Here is a 19,537-nt window from a genome sequence, read left to right as displayed (position 1 = left end):
GCCTGGAAAACAAGATCCTGAGCTGCCAGCGAGGGGGTGACCAAGTTTAGAAAGGATTTCAGGCTCGCCTGGAACTTCCAGACCTGGAGTGAGTGAGAGGGGGAGGCAGGGGACAGGCAGGAAGGGAGATGGGGACCATGGGCTCAGTGCTGCTGCTCAGGGGTCGTGCAGCCCCAGGGTGACACCGGGACCACCATGGGAAGATGGGGACTGCTGGGGGTCTGCAAAAACCTCCTGGGAGGTTCTGCTCCTCAAAGCACCTGGGTGAAAAGGGCCAGCCCTGGCTCCATCCCTCGTCACAGGAGAGGTATGGAGATGGGAAACAGAGAAGGAAAGCCTGAAAAGCCACCTGGAGAAGCCAGGAAAGCCTGAAAAGCCTCGTGGAGGAGAAAGGATAGTTTGGAGATGAGTCCTCAGGTTGTATTTTCCACGCCTTGGTTTCCCCTCCTGTCCCTGACCTGGTTTCAGCTGCAGGTCCCTCAGAAATTGTCTCAGCCTGCAGCCCCCAGAGCTGAGCACACAACGTGTCCTGCAGGGCCATGGGGAGGAGGTTAAGCCCTTTGCCTGCGCTTCACCAAGACCCCATCTACAGATGAGCTGAACTGGGAGCTGAGCTGGACCCTCAGCCAGGGAGTCAGGAGCAGAGGGGTCCCCAGCCCACCCCATCCTCACCCCCACTTCTCCCTGAGCTCCTCCCCAGCCCTCAGACTCACCACCAGGTTCCCAATGACCATGACCATCATGAAGACAATGAGGCACATGGTCTGCCCGGCCACCTCCATGCAGTCCCACATGGTCTCGATCCACTCCCCGCAGAGGATGCGGAAGACGATGAGGAAGGAGTGGAAGAAGTCGTTCATGTGCCAGCGAGGCAGGGTGCAGTCCTGGGATATCTTACACACGCACTCGATGTAGCTCTTCCCAAAAAGCTGCATCCCCACCACGGCAAAGATGAAGACGATGATGGCCAGGACCAGGGTCAGGTTGCCCAGGGCACCCACAGAGTTCCCGATGATCTTGATGAGCATGTTGAGAGTGGGCCAGGACTTGGCCAGCTTGAAGACTCTGAGCTGCAAGGAGCAAGGAACAAGGTGAAGATTTGTCTGGGGTTCCCAGTGCCACAAGGTGTAAGGAGGGCTGTGGAGCTGGGATCAGGAATTCCTGACAGGGTTTTATTAAACCAGGAGGTTCCAAACACCAATGAGCTCCACAGAGGGCACAGAATCTGCCTTGACTACATCCTGAGCTGGAGTTGTGTTTGAGTGGGGAAAAGTGGGAGAGGAGAGGAGAGGAGAGGAGAGGAGAGGAGAGGAGAGGAGAGGAGAGGAGAGGAGAGAAGAGAAGAGAAGAGAAGAGAAGAGAAGAGAAGAGAAGAGAAGAGAAGAGAAGAGAAGAGAAGAGAAGAGAAGAGAAGAGAAGAGAGAAGAGAGAAGAGAGAAGAGAGAAGAGAGAAGAGAGAAGAGAGAAGAGAGAAGAGAAGAGAAGGCTGCAATGGGGAGACCTTAGAGCACCTTCCAGTGCCTGAAGGGGCTCCAGGAAAGCTGGGGAGGGACTTGGGACAAGGGCCTGGAGGGATGGGATGAGGGGGAAGGGTTTGCAGCTGGGAGAGGGGAGATGGAGAGGAGATCTTGGGCAGGGAGGAAGGGAGGGAGAAATTCCTTTGGGTGAGGGTGCTGAGCCCCTGGGTGCCCAGGTTGCCCCCAGAAGCTGTGGCTGCCCCATCCCTGGCAGTGTTGAAGGTTGGATGGGGCTTGGAGCCCCCTGGGCTGGTGGGAGGTGTCCCTGCCCATGGGCAGGGGTGGCACTGGGGGGGCTTTGAGGTCCCTTCCAGCCCAAACCAGTCTGCAGGGCTGCAGCTTCGCGGGTCTGGCCCGGCTGCCCCCCGGGCCCCGGCTGCGAGGCCTCTCCCTGCTGTGAGTACTGCCCGGGGAGGAGGGGCAGGGAGGTGTCTGATCCCAAAGGAGTTCAGGGAATCCCGGGATGTCAGGGCTTGGAAGGGATCTCTGGGGATCATCGAGTCTGGGATTGTGTGATACAGGAGGGTGACAAAGCCGCTCTCCCCCCTGGCCAACCCCTGTGGCACAGCCACACCGCCTGCAGTGGTGGCCTTGGCAGTGCCAAGGAAATGGTTGGATTTGATCCCCTGAAAGGTCTTTTCCAACCAAAAGAATCCCGGGATTCTCTGCCCCTCACCCCATGGCACTCACCAAGCGGAAGGAGCGGAGCACCGAGAGCCCCTGCACGTTTGCCAGGCCCAGCTCCACCAGGCTCAGGGTGACAATGATGCTGTCAAAGATATTCCAACCCTGCTGGAAATACTCGTAGGGATCCAAAGCAATGAGCTTCAGGACCATCTCTGCTGTGAAGATCCCCGTGAAGACCTGTGGGAAACAGCACCCATCAGCATGAAAGCCATTCCTTGGGCTGGGCTGGGAGCACCTCCAATTGTCTGGGGTGCTCCCAAAGGGTTTCACAGAATCCCGGGATGTCAGGGCTTGGAAGGGATCTCTGGGGATCATCGAGTCCAAGCGCCCTGCCAGAGCAGCACCAGAACTGGGACAGAGCTCCCAGAAATGCATCCAGATGGGGCTTGAAAGCCTCTAGAGAAGGAGAACCCAGAAGCTCTCTGGGGAGCTGTTCCCAGGCTCTGGAATGTGTTCCCGAGCCCTGGATGTTTCACCCCAACTGGATCCAGTCCTGGCTGAGGAGCTGCCCAGGTGCTGCCCAGCGTGGCCGATGGAGCCAGACTGGGAGCACTGGGGCAGGGTTGCTCCTGGAGAGCCCTGGCCAAGGTGGGTGTTGGGAGGTGGCAAACCCCACTGGCACTGGGATGGCAGAGATTCCCAGTGCTGGGAACTGGGCTGCTCCTGGGCTGCCCCTCCCCGAGCCCTGTGGAAGCTGAGCCCTCTTTGGCACATTCCTCTTTCCCTGGGAGCACCAGGCTGCAGACATTGTCACATTCCTGGGGAGCAGGGCAGCAATGGGACAATGTCCCCAGTGCCACTTGGTGACACAGCCCGTGCCAAGGGGACACGGGGACCAATCCTGCCCTGGGTGTGGAGTCAGTTGGGATGTTGGGTCCTTTCCCCCGTGGATCTGGCCACCCCCATCAAGGTTCTGAGCTGGCATCTCTCAGAATGTCCCCAAGGTGTCCCCTCCCTGCCTGCCACCCCATGGATGTTTGGTTTGGAGGAGGCTGAGAGGAGACCTTAACCCTGAGAGGAGGAGGCAGGGAGGTGGTGACAGTGACAGGACCAGAGGACATGGCCTGAAGTTGTCCCAGGGGAGGTTTAGATGGGACCTGAGGAAGAATTTCTGTCCTGAGAGAGCAGTCGGGTGCTGAAGGGGCTGCCCAGGGAGGTGGTGGAGTCACCAGCCCTGGAGGGACTGAAAACCTGTGGAGCTGAGGCCCTTCAGGAGCTGCTGTGGGGGTGACACAGAGATTGATATCTGTGTGTTTGATTTGGGGGATTTGAGAGCTGGAGGTGGTGATCTGAGAGGTCTTCTCCAGCTGTGCCCACTCTGTGATTCTGTGAGTGTCCCCTGCTCTGCTCCTGCCAGCTGATCCCAGTTCTCTTCACCCCCAGCCTGCCCATCCCAGGAGGAGTTTTGGGCTGGAGGAGGCTGGGTTTGGGTTAGACTTTAGGAAGGAATTGTTTGGGGTGAGGGTGCTGAGCCCCTGGGTGCCCAGGTTGCCCCCAGAAGCTGTGGCTGCCCCATCCCTGGCAGTGTTGAAGGTTGGATGGGGCTTGGAGCCCCCTGGGCTGGTGGGAGGTGTCCCTGCCCATGGCAGGGGTGGCACTGGGGGGGCTTTAAGGTCCCTTCCAGCCCAACCCAGCCTGGGACTCTGTGACCTTTCTGCCTGCAGGCTCTGCTGCTTTCTGCTTGGGCACAGGCAGGGGATGTCAGGGGTGCCCATGGCTCCCAGCCCCTCCCCAGCATCAGACCCAAAAACTGCAGGAGCCCTGGGCAGGAGCTGGAGCCTCCTCTGCAGTCTCCAGTCTCCCAGACAATGAATTCTCTTGGACGATTTCTTGGAGGAAACCAGAGCCAAAACATGCTGAGCATCACTCTGCGCACCCAGGACATGGGCGCTGCCTGAGTCACCCATGGGTACTGGAGGAGGATGAGGTGAGAGGAGAGGGTGAGCTCTCCAGTCCGAAGTTCTCCCATCCCTTAGCAACATTCCCCAGAGTGAGCAGGGGCCTCCCCTGGGCTTGTACCAACCCTAGAAAGCCATCAACTGGGAGCTCCAAGGGGTTGGTGGGCTAAATGCCCACCTGAAATCAGGCCAGCCCAGATCTGGAGAGATTTCCCTGGGAAAATTATTATTACTATTATTATTATTATTATTATTATTATTATTATTAAATGCTGTTGCTTCCTGCTCCATGGGCCCCCTGTTTGCTGCCAGGCTCTGAGCTCTGAGCCCACAGAGTGTGGGGAGGATGCTGGGGTGCAGCTGATGCCTGACCCTGGGGTGCAAGGCAGGAGGTGGCTCAGGGCAGCTCTGCAAGGCCAGGACATCACTGGCATCACTGAGAGGGACCCAGAAGAGAGAAGGCAGAGCAGAAGGGGAGCAGGGGGTGAGGGATCCCACTCCCCCTGTGTCACCTCCTTCCATCTGGAGCCATCCTAGAGCCCAGTGCACCCCAGGGATGCTGCAATCAGAGCTCTTTCCCAGGAGTTTCCCAGGATTTTGGGATCTCTCTCCGGGTCTGGCTGGGTCAGGCAGGGGAAGCAGAGGATCTGCCCATGGGGGTGGCTGCTGAGACTCCAAATGGGGACAGGGGGGACCCCCATAGCTCCCTACCAGGTTGCCCACGGACAGGACGTTCTCAAACTCCTCTGTCATGGGGTAATGCTCCATTGCCATGAAGAGGGTGTTGAGGACAATGCAGATGGTGATGCCCAGGTCCACGAAGGGATCCATCACCACCAGCTTGACAAACTCCTTCAGCTTCACCCAGGGCAGGCAGCAGTTCCAGACCAGGAACGTGTGGGCAAATTTGTACCACCAGGGTGGGCACTTCTGGTGAGCTTCCTCCAGCTCTGCAGGAAAGGAAAAGGACATCAGCTGAGGCTCCTCCTGCCCTTCCCTAGGTGGGATGAGTTCTAACCCACTCGAAAGGACCTCTCCTGAGTTCCCAAACCATCTCTGAGCTTAACGTGGGGGCTAAAGGAGGAGGCACAGCAGTGGTGGGGACCTCGTCACCCAGACCAGAGAGGGATGGAAAGGCAGGGACCAGAAGCTCTGATCCTGCTCTCAGCATCTGGACAGGACTCAAGGTGTCCCCAAACACACTGAGATCTCAGGGACACCCGAGAGACCTGCTCTGGGGTGGCCAAGGGGTTTGGTGCCCCAGGAGAAGAGGGCTGAGGATCCTGTTAGTGCTGAGTTTTGGGAACTTTTTGGTGCAGCTGAGCCAGGAGCTCTTGGGAAGCCACTCAGCAGCCCTTGGGTGATTCTGGAGGCCACTCTACTCAACTCCAATCCCACCCATTTGCAAGAAATAGCTTATTATTGCCTCCAAGCATCACAAAAAACCAAACCTTGCTTGAACACCACCAAGCCCATGTGGAGAGCCCAGGCCCAGGGTCATCCCTGGGATGGGGCTGGAGATGTGGGGTAGCCCCCAGCACTGGTGTGTGTGGAGCCAAATCCCCCAGCACACAGGAGTGGGGACCCCAGGGTCACACAGAGCCCAGCAGGGAGGTACCTTCCACAGCGTTGGACATGACACTGATGGCACTGCCCACCCTTTTCTCCAGGCCTGGCCCATCTTGGTTGCCCACAGTGAGGTGGTTGAGGTCCAGTTTCTCTGGCTCATTGCTGGGGTTGAACTGGAAGCAGAGGAGAGCCCAGGGATGGGTGCAGAGAACTGCAGGGTGCTGGGGGCACTTTCAGACACAGCAAGCAGGAAAGGTCTGGAGATACCTTGGGGTGCTCATGGGGGCTGCAGGAGGGTTTGTGGGACCTGCTCCACAGCAAGCAGGACACAAAATGATCTCTCCCCTCGGGGTTATTGGGGGGGACACCCCCAGGGCAGAGCCTGAGCCCAGCACTTACCTCCAGCAGGGAGGCAGAACGCTCCAGAACCACCTTGGGCACCACCTGCCCGTTGCAATCCTTCCCCTTCTCCTGCTCACTGCTCAGCTCTGAATCCTCCTCCTTCCCAGCCAGGCTGCTGGGCACTGAGCCACTGCTGGAACAACGCTCCTGCAACTGCAGCAGAAATCATCCCCATGCCCTGGGCACAGCCCCCGGCACCCCTCAGAACATCCCCGGGGATGGAGAGGGAAAAGGGAGCCCCAGGACCTGGGACAAGGGATGTGGGGACCCCAAAGTTTGCTGCTGCAGGAGCTGAGGGGCAAACTCTGAGCTTCCTGTGCAACCAGGAGGGAGAAATTGTTTGGGGTGAGGGTGCTGAGCCCCTGGGTGCCCAGGTTGCCCCCAGAAGCTGTGGCTGCCCCATCCCTGGCAGTGTTGAAGGTTGGATGGGGCTTGGAGCCCCCTGGGCTGGTGGGAGGGGTCCCTGCCCATGGCAGGGGTGGCACTGGGGGGGCTTTGAGGTCCCTTCCAACCCAAACCAGTCTGGGATTGTACAGAAATGCTGATTGCAGATGGCAGAGGTCTGGGCAGTGCTATCAGACACTACAGAAATGTTTGGCTGTGTTTTTACAGGTGCTTTGTGCTGAACAGGGACTCCCAAGGGGCACAGAGGGGTGAAGGTGACACCCCAGGACAGCAATGGAGCAAAGAAGGGGCCATCAGGCAGCTCCAGACCCCACCAGTTGTGACCCCAGCCTGGAGAAGGATCTGAACAAACCCTCCAGAGCACCAGGGGGAATTTCTGCTGGGGGCAGAGCCTGGGAGCCTCAGGACAGAGCCTCAGCTCCTGCCAGGACCCCCCTGGTTTGGGTCCAGGGTCCCTCCAGCCCTCTCTGCTCTTTCCAGGCTTGGCCAACACCCAGCATCTTTCTGCTGCATTTTGACTTTGCAGCTTCCCTGTGTTCCCTGAGGGATTTTTTGGTGACCTGGTGACAGCCTGCCCTAGCAGCTCCTCTGCCACCCTTCCTGCTCAAGATATTTTCTTAGTTCTGGAGCCTTTTCCACCTCCTCCTCTGTGCTGCCCCTCTAAGCTGCCTCCCAGTGATGGATTTGGAATGTGGAAATTCCATTTTTTTTGCAGCCTTTTTTTTCCCCCCACCTCAGGACAGGAGCTTAACTTTCCAATTCATCCCCAATAGTTCCTCAATTCTCCTCTGTTCCTACTGTGAGCCTTCAGTTCCTGGATTTCCCATAAATAGTGACACCACCCCCCTCCCCCCCCCTCCTCTTTTTTCCCTTCCTCTCCCTCATTTTGCCCTCCACCCTTTCCACCAACCAACTTCTCTTGCTCCTCTTGCTGCTTCTTCAGCTGCTCCAGGAGCTGCTGGAATTCCTCCTCCTTCTGCTGCTCCTCCAGCATCGTGGCATCGTTCTGCTCAGCGTAAGCCATGGCCACCACGGCCAGGATGAGGTTGATGAGGTAGAAGGAGCCCAGGAAGATCACCACCACGAAGAAGATCATGTAGGTTTTCCCTGCTGAACGCAGGGTCTGTGGGGAGAGGAGGCAGGGGCTGGGACCACGGGGCTGTGGGGATGCCCCAACCCAAAGCCTCACACCCGAAACCCTCCTGTTCCTGGCAGCAATAAAATAGTTTGCTTCCACCTTCCCCCAGGGCTGGTGGTTGCCCTGTGGTTGCCCGTGGCACTGGGGTGGGAGTGATGTGAAATGAGATGGGCAGGGGTCTCAGCAGACCCTGGCAAGCTGCTCCCCTCTCTCTGGTAGCCCAGGGGCTAGGAGGGGATGTGGAGATGGGGCTGATGTTTGGTCACTGGCTCTGCAGGGACAGGGACTGATGCCCCTCAGCTCCCAAATCCTGCACCCCTGAGCCAGGAGTGGGGCTTTTCTAACTCCAGACCCAGGAACCAGCAGAGGACTAGTGCAGACACAGAGCTGGGTTTATCCACCCAGGAGCAGTTGGGATTCCATGGGTTTGGAAACATCTGCCCAGAGGATGACTCAGTCCAGGGGACCTGGACTCTCCCCCTCACCCCTCTCCTTTAGCTCATCCAGAGATGGAGCAGATATTCCCAGAAACCCCCCCAGTTTCCATGGCACAGCTGCCAGCACTGCTGAACCCCCTCCCCGGGCTTTATCCTGGGGAATACCAGGATGGAAAGTGGGATGGAACCATCCCTGCAGACCCTGGTCAGATCCATAAACCACAGGACAATGTCCCTCAGGTTTCCAGCCAAGGGACTTTTTTAACCCATCCCAGAAACACCAAAAGGAGAGGAGGGTTTGGGGGAGGATAAACATGGGGTTCCTACCAGCTGGAAAAGGTTCTCCCAAAAATCCTGGGTCATGAGGCGGAAGAGGGCCAGGAAAGCCCAGCTGAAGGTGTCGTAGCTGGTGTAGCCATAGTTGGGGTTCCTCCCTGCCTTCATGCACGTGTACCCCTCGGGACACTTCCTGCCAAAGGAGGCAGCTGCTGTGAGACACTGGCATGGCCCCCGGACCTCCTCCCAGCCCTGGAGGTGCCAAAACTCCTCAGCAGAACCTTCCCCCCCCTCAGATGATGCAGTCAGGATGTCCAGACCAGTGTCCTCCCAGTTGGATGCTGTCAGGAAATCCATACCCACAACTGGAGCCCCAAGGTGTCCCCAGAAGCTGTGGCTGCCCCATCCCTGGCAGTGCTGAAGGTTGGATGGGGGGGTTGGGGTTTTTTCCCCTTTCTTGCTCTCCGGGAGCTGAGGCCATGGCCAAGCCCCGGCCCTTTGCTGCATGGGGTTCAGTGGTGGAGCAGGAAAGGATTTTGGGGTGATGTGAGGGCCCCCAGAGCCAGGACACAGCCCCTGTCCCCTTCCAACCCCTCTGGCTCCCTGCAGGGACACCCAGAAAAACTGCAGCTGAGCCCCCCCTCATCTGGGGAACCTGGAGCCCTCAGGAGAAAGGAGATTTCCAGGTTTTCGAAGGGATGGGATGAGGGGGAAGGGTTTGCAGCTGCAAGAGGGGAGATGGAGAGGAGATCTTGGGCAGGGAGAGAGGGAGAAATTGTTTGGGGTGAGGGTGCTGAGCCCCTGGGTGCCCAGGTTGCCCCCAGAAGCTGTGGCTGCCCCATCCCTGGCAGTGTTGAAGGTTGGATGGAGCTTGGAGCCCCCTGGGCTGGTGGGAGGTGTCCCTGCCCATGGCAGGGGTGGCACTGGGGGGGCTTTGAGGTCCCTTCCAACCCAAACCAGGGATCTCTGATGATCCATTGGGGTTCCAGGACCATTCACCACATTCCCAGCCACAATCCCATCCCATCCCACATGGTCCCACAGGCTGCCTTGGCCACCTTGTCCCTTCCGAGGGAGACAGGGGGGACACGGGGAACATCAGGATGAGCTGCACTCACCCAGCATCACTGCTGTTCCCACAGAGCAGAGCATCCAGGGCTCCCTCCAGAAAGTAGAAGTTGGCTTTCCAGTTGGGGAAAGAGCAGGACATTATAAAAACAAAAATAAATACATATAAACATTAATTTGGCAGCTCCTGGAAATTCCATGAATCCCAGCTCTGGGCACTGGGTTATCTCCTCTCTGCTGACTTTGCTATTGGCATTGGACCACTTGGCAGTGACATAGGGTATTGGTGGCACTGGTCACCCACCCGTCCCCATGGCCAGCAAAAGCTCTGGACCCAGCCCTGTTGGCCAGGGTGCTGGTGGGTGCTCAGAGGCCCAGGGCCAGGCTGGTTTGCTGGGAAAACCTCCAAAGAGCAGAATATTCCCTGGGAGAACTGTGTGGGGATCCCAAAAAACCCCCAGGAAATTATTTCATGCTGCTCCATGGCCATGGGCACCCTCCAGGCCCATCCTGGTGGGGAATCCAAACCTCTGCTGGTCTGAGCTGCACCAGGGTAGGTTTAGACTGGAGAGAAGGAACCAATTTTTCATAGAAAGAGTGGTCAGACACTGGGATGGGCTTCCCAGGGTGGTGGAGGGGTCACCAGCCCTGGATGGTTTGGATGTGGTGTTGGAGGATGTGGTTTAGGGGAGAACTTCGTGGAGTAGGAATGATGGTTGGACTCAGGGATCTCAAGGGTCTTTTCCAACCTGAAAGAGTCAAGGATTCTGTGACCTCTGCCCAGTGCCCTAAATGTGACCCGAAATGAGAAACATCCCTGTGGAGCATCCCACCACTGGCTGGATTTCCTGAGATTTTTTTAGATTTTCAGAGTTAAAAAAAGTCAAACCAAAGAAAAAACCAAAAAGCCACCACACCTTTTTTGGGGCCAAACTTGTTTCAAAGAAGTGGTGGGAAAGCACATTTGGAGATGTGTCCAAGGAACTGTGCTTGAAGCCACCTCCCCCCTTCCCTCCTGTTGCCTCTTGGGGTGTTGTACCCAGCACTCCGAGGATACAGAGGTTTTGGGAAGGACCCAGCTCTGATCCAGCAGTTGAAATGGGTGAAGTGGGTCCTGCCTGCATCCTTCCCTCTGGTTTTCCACCTCAAGTCCCATCTGCTCTGGAGGCTTTGGTGTCCCTGCTGTGAGCAGCCAGAGGGAGCCTGGTGGAGAGGTTGTGCCCTGACTAACAACTGGGAGAGGTGGAGGCACTGGTTTGTCCAGCCCTTCCCACAGGGACAATTTTCTGGAGGAATTTAGCTTGCCCTGGAGGACCATCTTTTCCCTGGCAAGGAGAATTCCTTCTCATCTGTCCATCCAGTGAGCACACACAACCCCTCCTACACCAACTGCTGACATCTCCCTGCAAAGCCCTCTGGCAAGAAGATCCACGCCTGGCAGAGGAAGAGAGGAAACCAAGGAACAAACCTGGGGGGTGGCCGAGTGGAGAAGGGGACTCACAAGGCTTTACCTTCATCGTTGATGTAGGCCTCAAAGTCAAAGGTGAAATTGGTGGTGAAGTTGGTGGTGAAGTTGGTGGTGAAGTTGGTGTTGAAGCTGTCGGTGAAGCTGTCAGTGAAGTTGCTGTAGAGGGTTGTGTTGGCCAAGACTGCATCCTCCATCCCAAAGTCCCCCAGGAAGGTGTCGTTGGGGGGAGGCCACCTCACACACTTCTGCCGGAGGTTCCCCATGAAGAGCTGGAGCCCAATCAGGGCAAAGACACTCAAACAGAAGACGGTGAGGATCATGACATCCGAGAGCTTCTTCACCGACTGGATCAGAGCCCCAACAATCGTCTTCAGGCCTGGGGGGAGGTGTCACTCCTGAGCTAATTGTCCCTTTGCTAATTGTGGATGACATGCCATGGCTTTCCCAAAAGGTGCTGGATCTGCTGGGCACATGTCACCAAGCTGTCCCCATGGGCTCAGACCCCCAGGTCTGTGCCCCCTGGTGCATCCCCATTCCTCCTCTGTCCCCTTCCCCCAAAACTCTCACCCTTGGACCAGCACCACCAAAGCTTCCACATCCCAACTGTGACCTGGGTACCAAAGCCCACCCCAGCCTGGCAGCCATCAGTTCCTCTTGGCTTTACATTTTCTCCAAGTGCCCCAGTCTGGCCTTTTTTGGCCCAAACCACTGGAGTTCACAGAATCACAGAATCCTAGAGGTTGGAAGGGACCTCGAAAGATCATCTAGTCCAACCCCCCCTGCCAGAGCAGGGCCACCTAGAGCACTTCGCATAGGAACGTGTCCAGATGGGTTTTGAATGTCTCCAGTGAAGGAGACTCCACAACCTCCCTGGGCAGCCCATTCCAGGGGTTGGTCCCAGAGTTGGTCCCTTTGCTGTGACACAAGGACAAGCACTTTGCCATCCCAGCTGGAAGGTGCTGAACACCACTCTCAGCTCCAGTAAAGCCTCTGTGGTCCAACACCCCCACATTTCTTGGGTGGTCAGAAGCCCATCCAGACCCTCCCTGCCTGGTCTCTTCAAAACCCCAACATGTCCAGGTGAAGGTGACAAAGTGATATCTGCAGTAAGCATCAGGATTAACTCATCCCTCCCTCCCAGCATCTCCATCTCCTCCTCCACAGAGGAGCCAGACCCTTGGTGGGCTTTTGACATGAAGATGCCATTCTCCTCACTGGATGCTGGGTGATGCTGGGACAGCCCGAGCTGGATCTCTGAAGCTGCTCTGAGCACTGAGCTCCCTTGGCTGGAGGCATTTCTCCAGACACACAACTTTCAGCCCTTTCATCATCCTGCTTTTCCCCACTTCCCACATTATTTGGGCAAACTCCTGCTCTCCAGGGGCTGCTCTGTGTTGAGCAGCTGCTGAGGGCAGTTGTTCTGAAGAAGTTTATTTTTGCAGCAGCTGGTGCTGCAGACTCCCTTGGGGGAGTTTCACTCCAGAAAGCAGCAGTTTATGTTTTGCCAGATGTGATTTTTGACCTGTTTGATGAAGGCAGAAACCCCGTTTAGCTCTGAACCCTGAAGGTCTGGAAACTGCAGGGCCACCAGAATTCATTCCCCACGAGAACTCCTCCTTTGCTGTTCCATCTCCTGCATCTCCAAGGGGTCTGACCTCCCATTTCTGTGAGCTTGCACCAGGTGGTACCACAGCACGGGGCTGAAAAGGTACCAAATTCTGGGAAGAGGCATCAGAGGAGTTGGGTTACCTGCTCCTAACACCCAGGCTGGATGTTTGGAGTGAGGCTGAACACTCACCCTGGGGCTCTTGCACAAATCCCCATGAAATATCTCAACCCCAGCAGAGCAGGAGTCAGCAGTGGGGACAAAATGGACCTCATGGCTCCAAGGACCAAGAGCCTATAAACACCATGTGAGTACAAGCCTACCCAAGGCATCTCCATCTCCTAAAACCCCCACAGCTGGATCACCAGGGGCTTTCCTTGGCCAAAAAACCAAGTGAGTGCAGCTGATGTCAAACCAGCAGGACCTGGCCCAAAAGCTGAGTTCTGTGGGAAATTGTTTCTGGGTATCAAATATTTTTCCTCTGTTTTCTTTTAGAGCTGTCAAGGAATCACTGCAAATGGTGGGAGAAGCTGAGAGCCCTTCTCCAAGTCCCACCTGGGATCACAGTGATGGTTTTCAAGGCACGGAGGACTCGGAAGGTCCGGAGAGCAGAGATGTTCCCCAGGTCCACAAACTCTGTAATGTAACTGCAGGAGAGGAGAGGAAAGGGCTTCAAGGGCTCTGCCAAGCACCCACCCCCCAGATCCTGAGCCCTCCTCCTCCTCCTCAGGGTGCCCATGCCTCAGGGTGCACCCCCTGTCCCCCTCTCCATCCCCCCAAACTCACGCCATGGAGATGACCATGAAGTCCAACCAGTTCCATGGGTCCCGGAGGAATGTGAAGTCATCGATGCAGAAACCCCTGGACAGGATCTTGATGAGGGACTCGAAGGTGTAGATCCCAGTGAAGGCGTATCTGGAATGGGAATGGTGACTCAGGGGGTGCTCCCCTGGGCCCAAGGGACAGTCAGGAGGGGGCTGTGTCCCCCTCTTCCACTGTGACCATCCTGAGGAGCTGGATCTGGGGGCTCCTTGGGGGCTGATGGGTTGGTGGGGTGCTTCAGTTTCCACCTCACCTCATACAGGGAGTTGGGGCATCCCAAGGGACCTTTGGTGATTGTTCTGCAACACCTCTGACCCCCCCTGATCCCAGAATCACAGAGTGTCAGGGGCTGGAAGGGAACTCTGAAGATCAGTTATACCAACCCCCTTCAGAGCAGGACCAAAGCTAGGGCAGGTCACTCAGAAATGCACCCAGACAGGGCTTGAAGTCCTCCAGAGGAGGTGACACAACCTCTCTGGGGATCCTGTGACCCTGACAGTAAAGAAATTCTTCCTCCTGTTGAGGTGGAAAGTTCTGATGCTCCAACAGTGTGCAGAACCATGGCAGAAAATGCTGGATTTCACTTTGGACTTTTTGTCCATCATCCCAGGACTGTTGGATCTGCCCAGCCTGACCAGTGCCAACCCAACCCAACCCAACCTGCCCCGTGCTGCTCTCCTGCCACAGGGACCCCCCCAGATTTCAGGCAGCTCTCAACCATTCCCAGCCTTTCCATGCCTAACGCAGAGGGTGGGAATTTCTGAGATCCCAGGGACACCTCTCCTCCTCTGAAGGGAGGGACCCAAGGGACCTCTCCCTGTCCTGAGGGTGTCCAAGCTGGGATGGTCCCTCTGACTGGGAGAGGTCATGGATGGGAGGCAGGGACTTACTCCACGTTCTTGGACCACGCCGGGGGGTTGCTCATGGTCATGAACACACAGTTGGTTAAAATTGTGACCATGATGAACATGCTGAACAATTTACAACCTGGTCAAGGAGAAATGTTGCAGCCCTTGCCCAGACCCCCCCTCACACGGGTATGAACCTAACTCCTCCCTTACTATACCCCTACTCCTCCTGTCCTGGCTCCCACCCTGGTCCCATCCCTGATCTGCTCCTGCAGCTCTCCCAGCTCAGTCCTGTGCTCACACTTTCTCATCCCCACCCCAACCCCTTTGCATGGTCCTGGTCCTCCCCAGACCCCTTTCTGCTCCCCATCTCCATGGTGGTGGCTCTGGTCCCTTCTTGTCCCTCTGCTCCTTCCTCCCCATCACCCCAGGACATGGATCTCCCCTCTTATCTGATCCCTCTCCCACCCACCTCCCCTCTTCCCCTCCCTGCCTCCTGGCCACCAACCCCTGTGCCACCAGAGCTCTGATGGGATCACGTCCCACCCATCCTATTGTCCCTCTTGGAGTCCTTTCCTGGCTTTTCACCTCTGCTTGTCACACACCAGCAGCCCCAGGGCTGCCCAAGTTGCCTCCTACCGTGTACCCCAATGTCCTGGTTCTTCTGCCTTCCCTCTCCTGAATTCCCCACTTGCACCCACTTCCCAGGTGGGACAGGCTCCCCTCACCCCAAACCTTTCCCAGGCCACAGAGACCTTGAGCCTCTTCCTTGGAACCTTCATCCTCCTTCCCTTCTCCAACCAAACTCATTCCTCCCTTCTCCAACCAGAGCTGAGCTCTTGGTGCCACGAGGTGCCTGGAGCCTCCAAGCCCTCACTGCTTGGGAGGGAACCAAAGTACTGGGGTGGTCCTGGCTGAGGAGATCTGAACCCACCCCATCTGAAGCACTTCCCTCTCCCTGGACTGTTTGCATTCTGAGCATCAGGGGTCGAGTTGGCCTCAGAGCAGCAGCGCAGGGACCAAGGATATGAATGGACCAGCACTTTGATGGCTCCTCTGCGGATGGGGTGGAAGGGGCCCAGGAGGTAGAGGGCAGGGGTGGCCGAGAAGCGGAAGATGGCTTTGCCTTTGTTGAGGACTATGAAGGTCTGCGGAGAAAAGAGAGGAGGGAGAGGGATCAGCACCCCCAGCAACACCCAGGGGTCAAGAGCTGCCATGAGAGGTGAGACCCCGATGGGTGCTTTGGGTCCCCAAAGGTTTGGGACTGCTGAGCTCGGGATGCTCTGCTTGGGAGAGCAGCACAGCAATCCACAGGGCTGTGGATCACCTCTGGATCAGCTCAGCTGAGCCCCTGGGCATGGTGGAGAGAGGAGGGGATCCACGTTGGGTCATTCCCACGGGACCCACAGGTGTCCCCGGGCTGAGCTCTGCCCTCACCTTCTTATCCTTGTAGAAAGGGTCCAGGTCCTCCAGGGGTGTCCCGACAAGCTCGGGTGGTGGGTCACCATAGATGAGGGGCAGGTTCTTGCCAGCTTCCAGGTCGGTGCTGGGTTTGATCTCCTCCTCCTCGGGCAGCTCCAGCTGCTGCCGTTTGATGCGCAGCGCGGCAGCCTCGGCCGCACGCTGCTCGATGGCGCTCAGCGAGGAGGGGGTGAAGGGACGGAGGCACTCGGGGCCCGGGAGCTGGGGCAGGGGGCCCATCCTCTCATTCTGCTTCCGGCCCACACGAGCCCTGCCTGGGGAGAGAAGGGGGAGAGGAGATGTGGCCCTGAAGCTGGGGACATCTGGGGATGCTTTCAGCCAAGGGAGAAGCCTGGGAATGGCAGAGTCTCGGGAAGGGGTTGGTTGGGGATGAAAGGAGGGAGGGGGGAAATTCAGGTGGGGTCTGGGGTCTTCTCCCAGGCAATGGTGAGAGGAGGAGAGGAAATGGCCTGAAGGTGCACCAGGGGAGGGTGAGGTTGGGTGTTCAGACCATGGATGGGAAGTGTTGGAGTCGCTCTCCCTGGAGGCTTCAAGGAGAGGTTGGATGTGACACTTGGTGCCACGGGCTGGACAACGTGGTGGGGTTAGGGCATAGAAAAAGCCCTTTAGGATCCTGGAGTCCAACCCTTTCCCCATCCCTGCCAAGGCCACCCCTGCCCCATGTCCCTCATCCCCACATCCCCAGGCTCTGAAAACCCTCCAGGGATGATGGGGACTCCAGCCCTGCCCTGGGCAGCCTGGGCCAGGCCCTGACAACCCTTTCCAGGCAGAAATTCTTCCCCAGCTCCAACCTAAACCTCCCCTGGCACAACTTGAGGCATTTCCTCTTCTCCTGGATTCTCTGAGGACCCCCAGTTGGTCTGAGCTGCCTCAGTTTCCCTGGCAGCAGGGTCCTGCAGAGCTGTCAGGACATCTCACAGCCCATGGCAGAGCTCTGCACCCATCAGCAGCACCCAGGACTTGGGGTGCTTCCCCCGGATCCTCCTGCTGCCCCTGTCCCCACCCAGGGTGGCCGTGTCTCCAGCTGCCACCAGGGATCAGGGTCAGGTTTCTGCAGCCCCATGACTCTGCTCATTCCTGCCCTGGCACCCGCTCCACTTCCAGGCCCCATCTCCTCTGGAACCCCCAGGGATCCTCTGGAGCTGCTGCTGGAGCAGCCAGGGCCGTGGGGAGATGCTGGGCTTGGCAGCACTGCCAAGGGTGTGCTGGGGTAGGGGGATTCTCCAAGGGGATCCTGCCCTGGGCATGGGAATGCTTTGAGGGGTTTTTTTTGGGACTTCTGCAGGAGCTGCTCCTGCTTTGTGGTCACCTGGAGGTGGTGGCATCACCCAAGGGAGCAGGGCTTAAGTCTAGGTCCAGCTGTGGAGCCATCAGCATCACTGTTCCCGTCACTGCTCCCCCAAAAGAGGAGCCAAGGCCCAGGCTCTGGGGAGGAGATCAGCCCAGGACCCCCAGTTCCCACAGCAGTGTGTGGGGCAGGGACCTGGGTTCCAGCCCCCCCCCAGATGGGCCTGGGACCCCCCAGCAGCCCCCCCTGCTCACTGGACACAACCCAGAGCAAAGCCCTGCACCTCCCAGAGATAAAAACTGCTCAGGGGCAGCACCAGGAGCTGCCCCCACCCCCAACAGGACCTGGGACCCCCAGAGTCCCTTAGCAGTTTCCTGCCCCAGCCCCTTTCCAGGGGGAATTCCTGCAAACCTCCCCCCAGAGCTCTGGTTTGGGATTGCCTGAGCTGCCTCCTCAGAGTTTGCCCCCCAGCTAAGGTGGATAAACTCTTTTTTTTTGTTGTTGTTTTTTCCACCCTGACCCATTGCTTTCAGGCAGCACTCATGTCCAACACCAATGAGCAACTCACCCCCTCCCAGTTCAACACCAGAAATCACCAGTAGGTAACTGGGAGCAGCTCAGGAGTCTTTACTTTGGTAGAAATTTGGTTTCCTCTGATATTTTTTCTGCTCTGAGGCCACACAAAGCCCCCTGGAGTGAGAGGAGTGGCTTGGAAGCTACCAGAGATGCTGAGTGAGAGGTTCTGTCTAACCAAGATAAAGGGAAGGGCGACAGGGACCTGTCTGAGAGCCACCTCATCCAGAGCTGTCACTTCAGCCCTGCACAGAAAACCTCCCATGGGCTGGGGAGGAGGAGGAAGATGTTTCAGCACTGCTGTGTGCAGTGATGGGGGCTCTGGGGGGGCTGGTGGGGTCTGTCCCCATCCTGCTCAGCCCAGGATATGGCACAGGCAGGGTCCCCAGCCTGCTCAGCCCATGGAGATGCTTTTATCCCCCCCAACCCTCAAAGCTGGGTTACCCACGACCATCACGAGTGGGGTGTCCCAGGACATGGTGTTCCTGAGAGCTCTCAGCTCTGTGGGTCCCCAGGAGGCAGCAGAGGGACCCTCTGAGGGGCTGGGACCATCCTGAGGACCCAGCTGCAATCCTGCCCTCCAGATCCAGCATCTCCACAGGAAAAACTCTGGGAAGTGTTCACAGCCCCAGAAGAAAGAGCTGTGGTCACAGGTTTGGGACAGAGAACATCCTGGGTGCTCACAGCAACCCAAATCAGCATCACCCCCAAACCAGAACAGAGCTGGGGGTGCTCAGCTGAGTGCCCAGAACAGCTGGAAACCCCCCAGGGGTGTTTGGTCTGGACACCAAGGGACACAAGGGACACCAAGGGACAGCAGGGACAGCAGGGACACCAAGGGACACCAAGGGACACCAGGAGAGCCCACAGCTGCCCCATTTACACCAGGTAGGGAAGCTCAGGAGCTCTGCCAAGCAGCCCCTGCAGGTCCCACAGCCCAAACCCAGCACTGCAGGAAGAAGCACGGGAGGGGGGGGGAAGGAGAGAAAGGGGCTGGGGGATGTTCAGCACCCGCTGAGGTCTCTGAGAATCAAAGAGACTTTTTGGTCAGAAAAGAGCTTGGAGCCTTCCCCCATCCCTGCCAAGGCCACCCCTGCCCCATGTCCCTCATCCCCACATCTCCAGGCTCTGAAACCCCTCCAGGGATGATGGGGACTCCAGCCCTGCCCTGGGCAGCCTGGGCCAGGCCCTGACAACCCTTTCCAGGCAGAAATTGTCCCCAAGCTCCAACCTAAACCTCCCCTGGCACAACTTGAGGCTGTTTCCTCTTTTTCTGTCTGTAGGTCACTGCCTCTGCTGTGCAGACCAAAAGGAGATCCTCAAGCACAATCCTGTCACAGCCTCAGCTCACTGCCTGCACCCCAAATCCTCCCAGGACACCCCACTTCCAGCCCAAGCAGCAGCTGGAGGCTGCCTGCTCCCAGGAGAGCTCAGCCCTCTCCATCCCCCTCTCAAATATCCCCATGAGGACCCCTGGGTGGGGCAGGATGGTGCAAACAGAGCTGGGACTGGTGCTGGGCTGGGACAGGAGTCACAGTCTGCAGGTGGAATCTGATGAACATGGAGCCCTATGCTGCTGCAAACACCTCCCACCCACCCATCCATCCCTCCATCCATCCCTCCATCTCTCCACTCATCCATCTCTCCATCTCTCCATCCATCCATCCATCCATCCATCCATCCATCCATCCATCCTTCTGTGCCTCTGTTCATCCACCTATCCCTTTACCCATCCATCCCTCCATCCCTGTGAAGCCAACTTCCTCATCCAGGAGGATCCATCTCCCAGTTCAATAGGTTTTCAATCATCAGCCCCAGAATGCTGCCAGACCTGGGTTGGGTTCAAACGCAGCCTGAGGACAGGAACACCGGGTGTGCTCAGGACAGAATTTCTGTGTCCATGGAGCACAGGGAGCTTCTTGGGGCTGATGAAACCAGAGCCCTGATCCCCTCTGCACTCTGTGTGCTGCCAGCCCAGAAACCCCCCTGTCCTGGGCTGCACCCCAGAGTGTGAGCAGCAGGGATAGAGAGGGGATTGTCCCCTCTGGGGAGA

General features: G+C 57.6%; 1 protein-coding gene across 2 annotated transcripts in view; it reads right to left on the bottom strand.

The window, feature by feature from the left end:
• SCN4A (sodium voltage-gated channel alpha subunit 4) overlaps positions 1-19,537 on the bottom strand; it is a 42,013-nt gene that overhangs the window by 18,344 nt on the left and 4,132 nt on the right. For both annotated transcript variants that reach the window (XM_030465860.1, XM_030465859.1), the window contains exons 2-15: positions 15,579-15,877; positions 15,171-15,289; positions 14,184-14,273; positions 13,258-13,386; positions 13,027-13,118; positions 10,909-11,241; positions 9,448-9,511; positions 8,381-8,522; positions 7,389-7,601; positions 6,071-6,226; positions 5,721-5,844; positions 4,814-5,052; positions 2,208-2,381; positions 714-1,070 (exon numbers count right to left, since the gene is read on the bottom strand). In XM_030465860.1, coding sequence (XP_030321720.1) covers positions 714-1,070; positions 2,208-2,381; positions 4,814-5,052; positions 5,721-5,844; positions 6,071-6,226; positions 7,389-7,601; positions 8,381-8,522; positions 9,448-9,511; positions 10,909-11,241; positions 13,027-13,118; positions 13,258-13,386; positions 14,184-14,273; positions 15,171-15,289; positions 15,579-15,842 — 2,496 coding nt within the window. In that variant the 5' untranslated portion in view covers positions 15,843-15,877. The remainder of the gene's footprint in view (positions 1-713; positions 1,071-2,207; positions 2,382-4,813; positions 5,053-5,720; positions 5,845-6,070; positions 6,227-7,388; positions 7,602-8,380; positions 8,523-9,447; positions 9,512-10,908; positions 11,242-13,026; positions 13,119-13,257; positions 13,387-14,183; positions 14,274-15,170; positions 15,290-15,578; positions 15,878-19,537) is intronic.

The sequence above is a fragment of the Calypte anna genome, chromosome 27 (genome assembly GCF_003957555.1).
Source record: "Calypte anna isolate BGI_N300 chromosome 27, bCalAnn1_v1.p, whole genome shotgun sequence".
NCBI lineage: Eukaryota > Metazoa > Chordata > Aves > Apodiformes > Trochilidae > Calypte > Calypte anna.
Note: the sequence above shows the minus strand (reverse complement) of the source record. Positions and strands in the feature narration are given on the sequence as shown.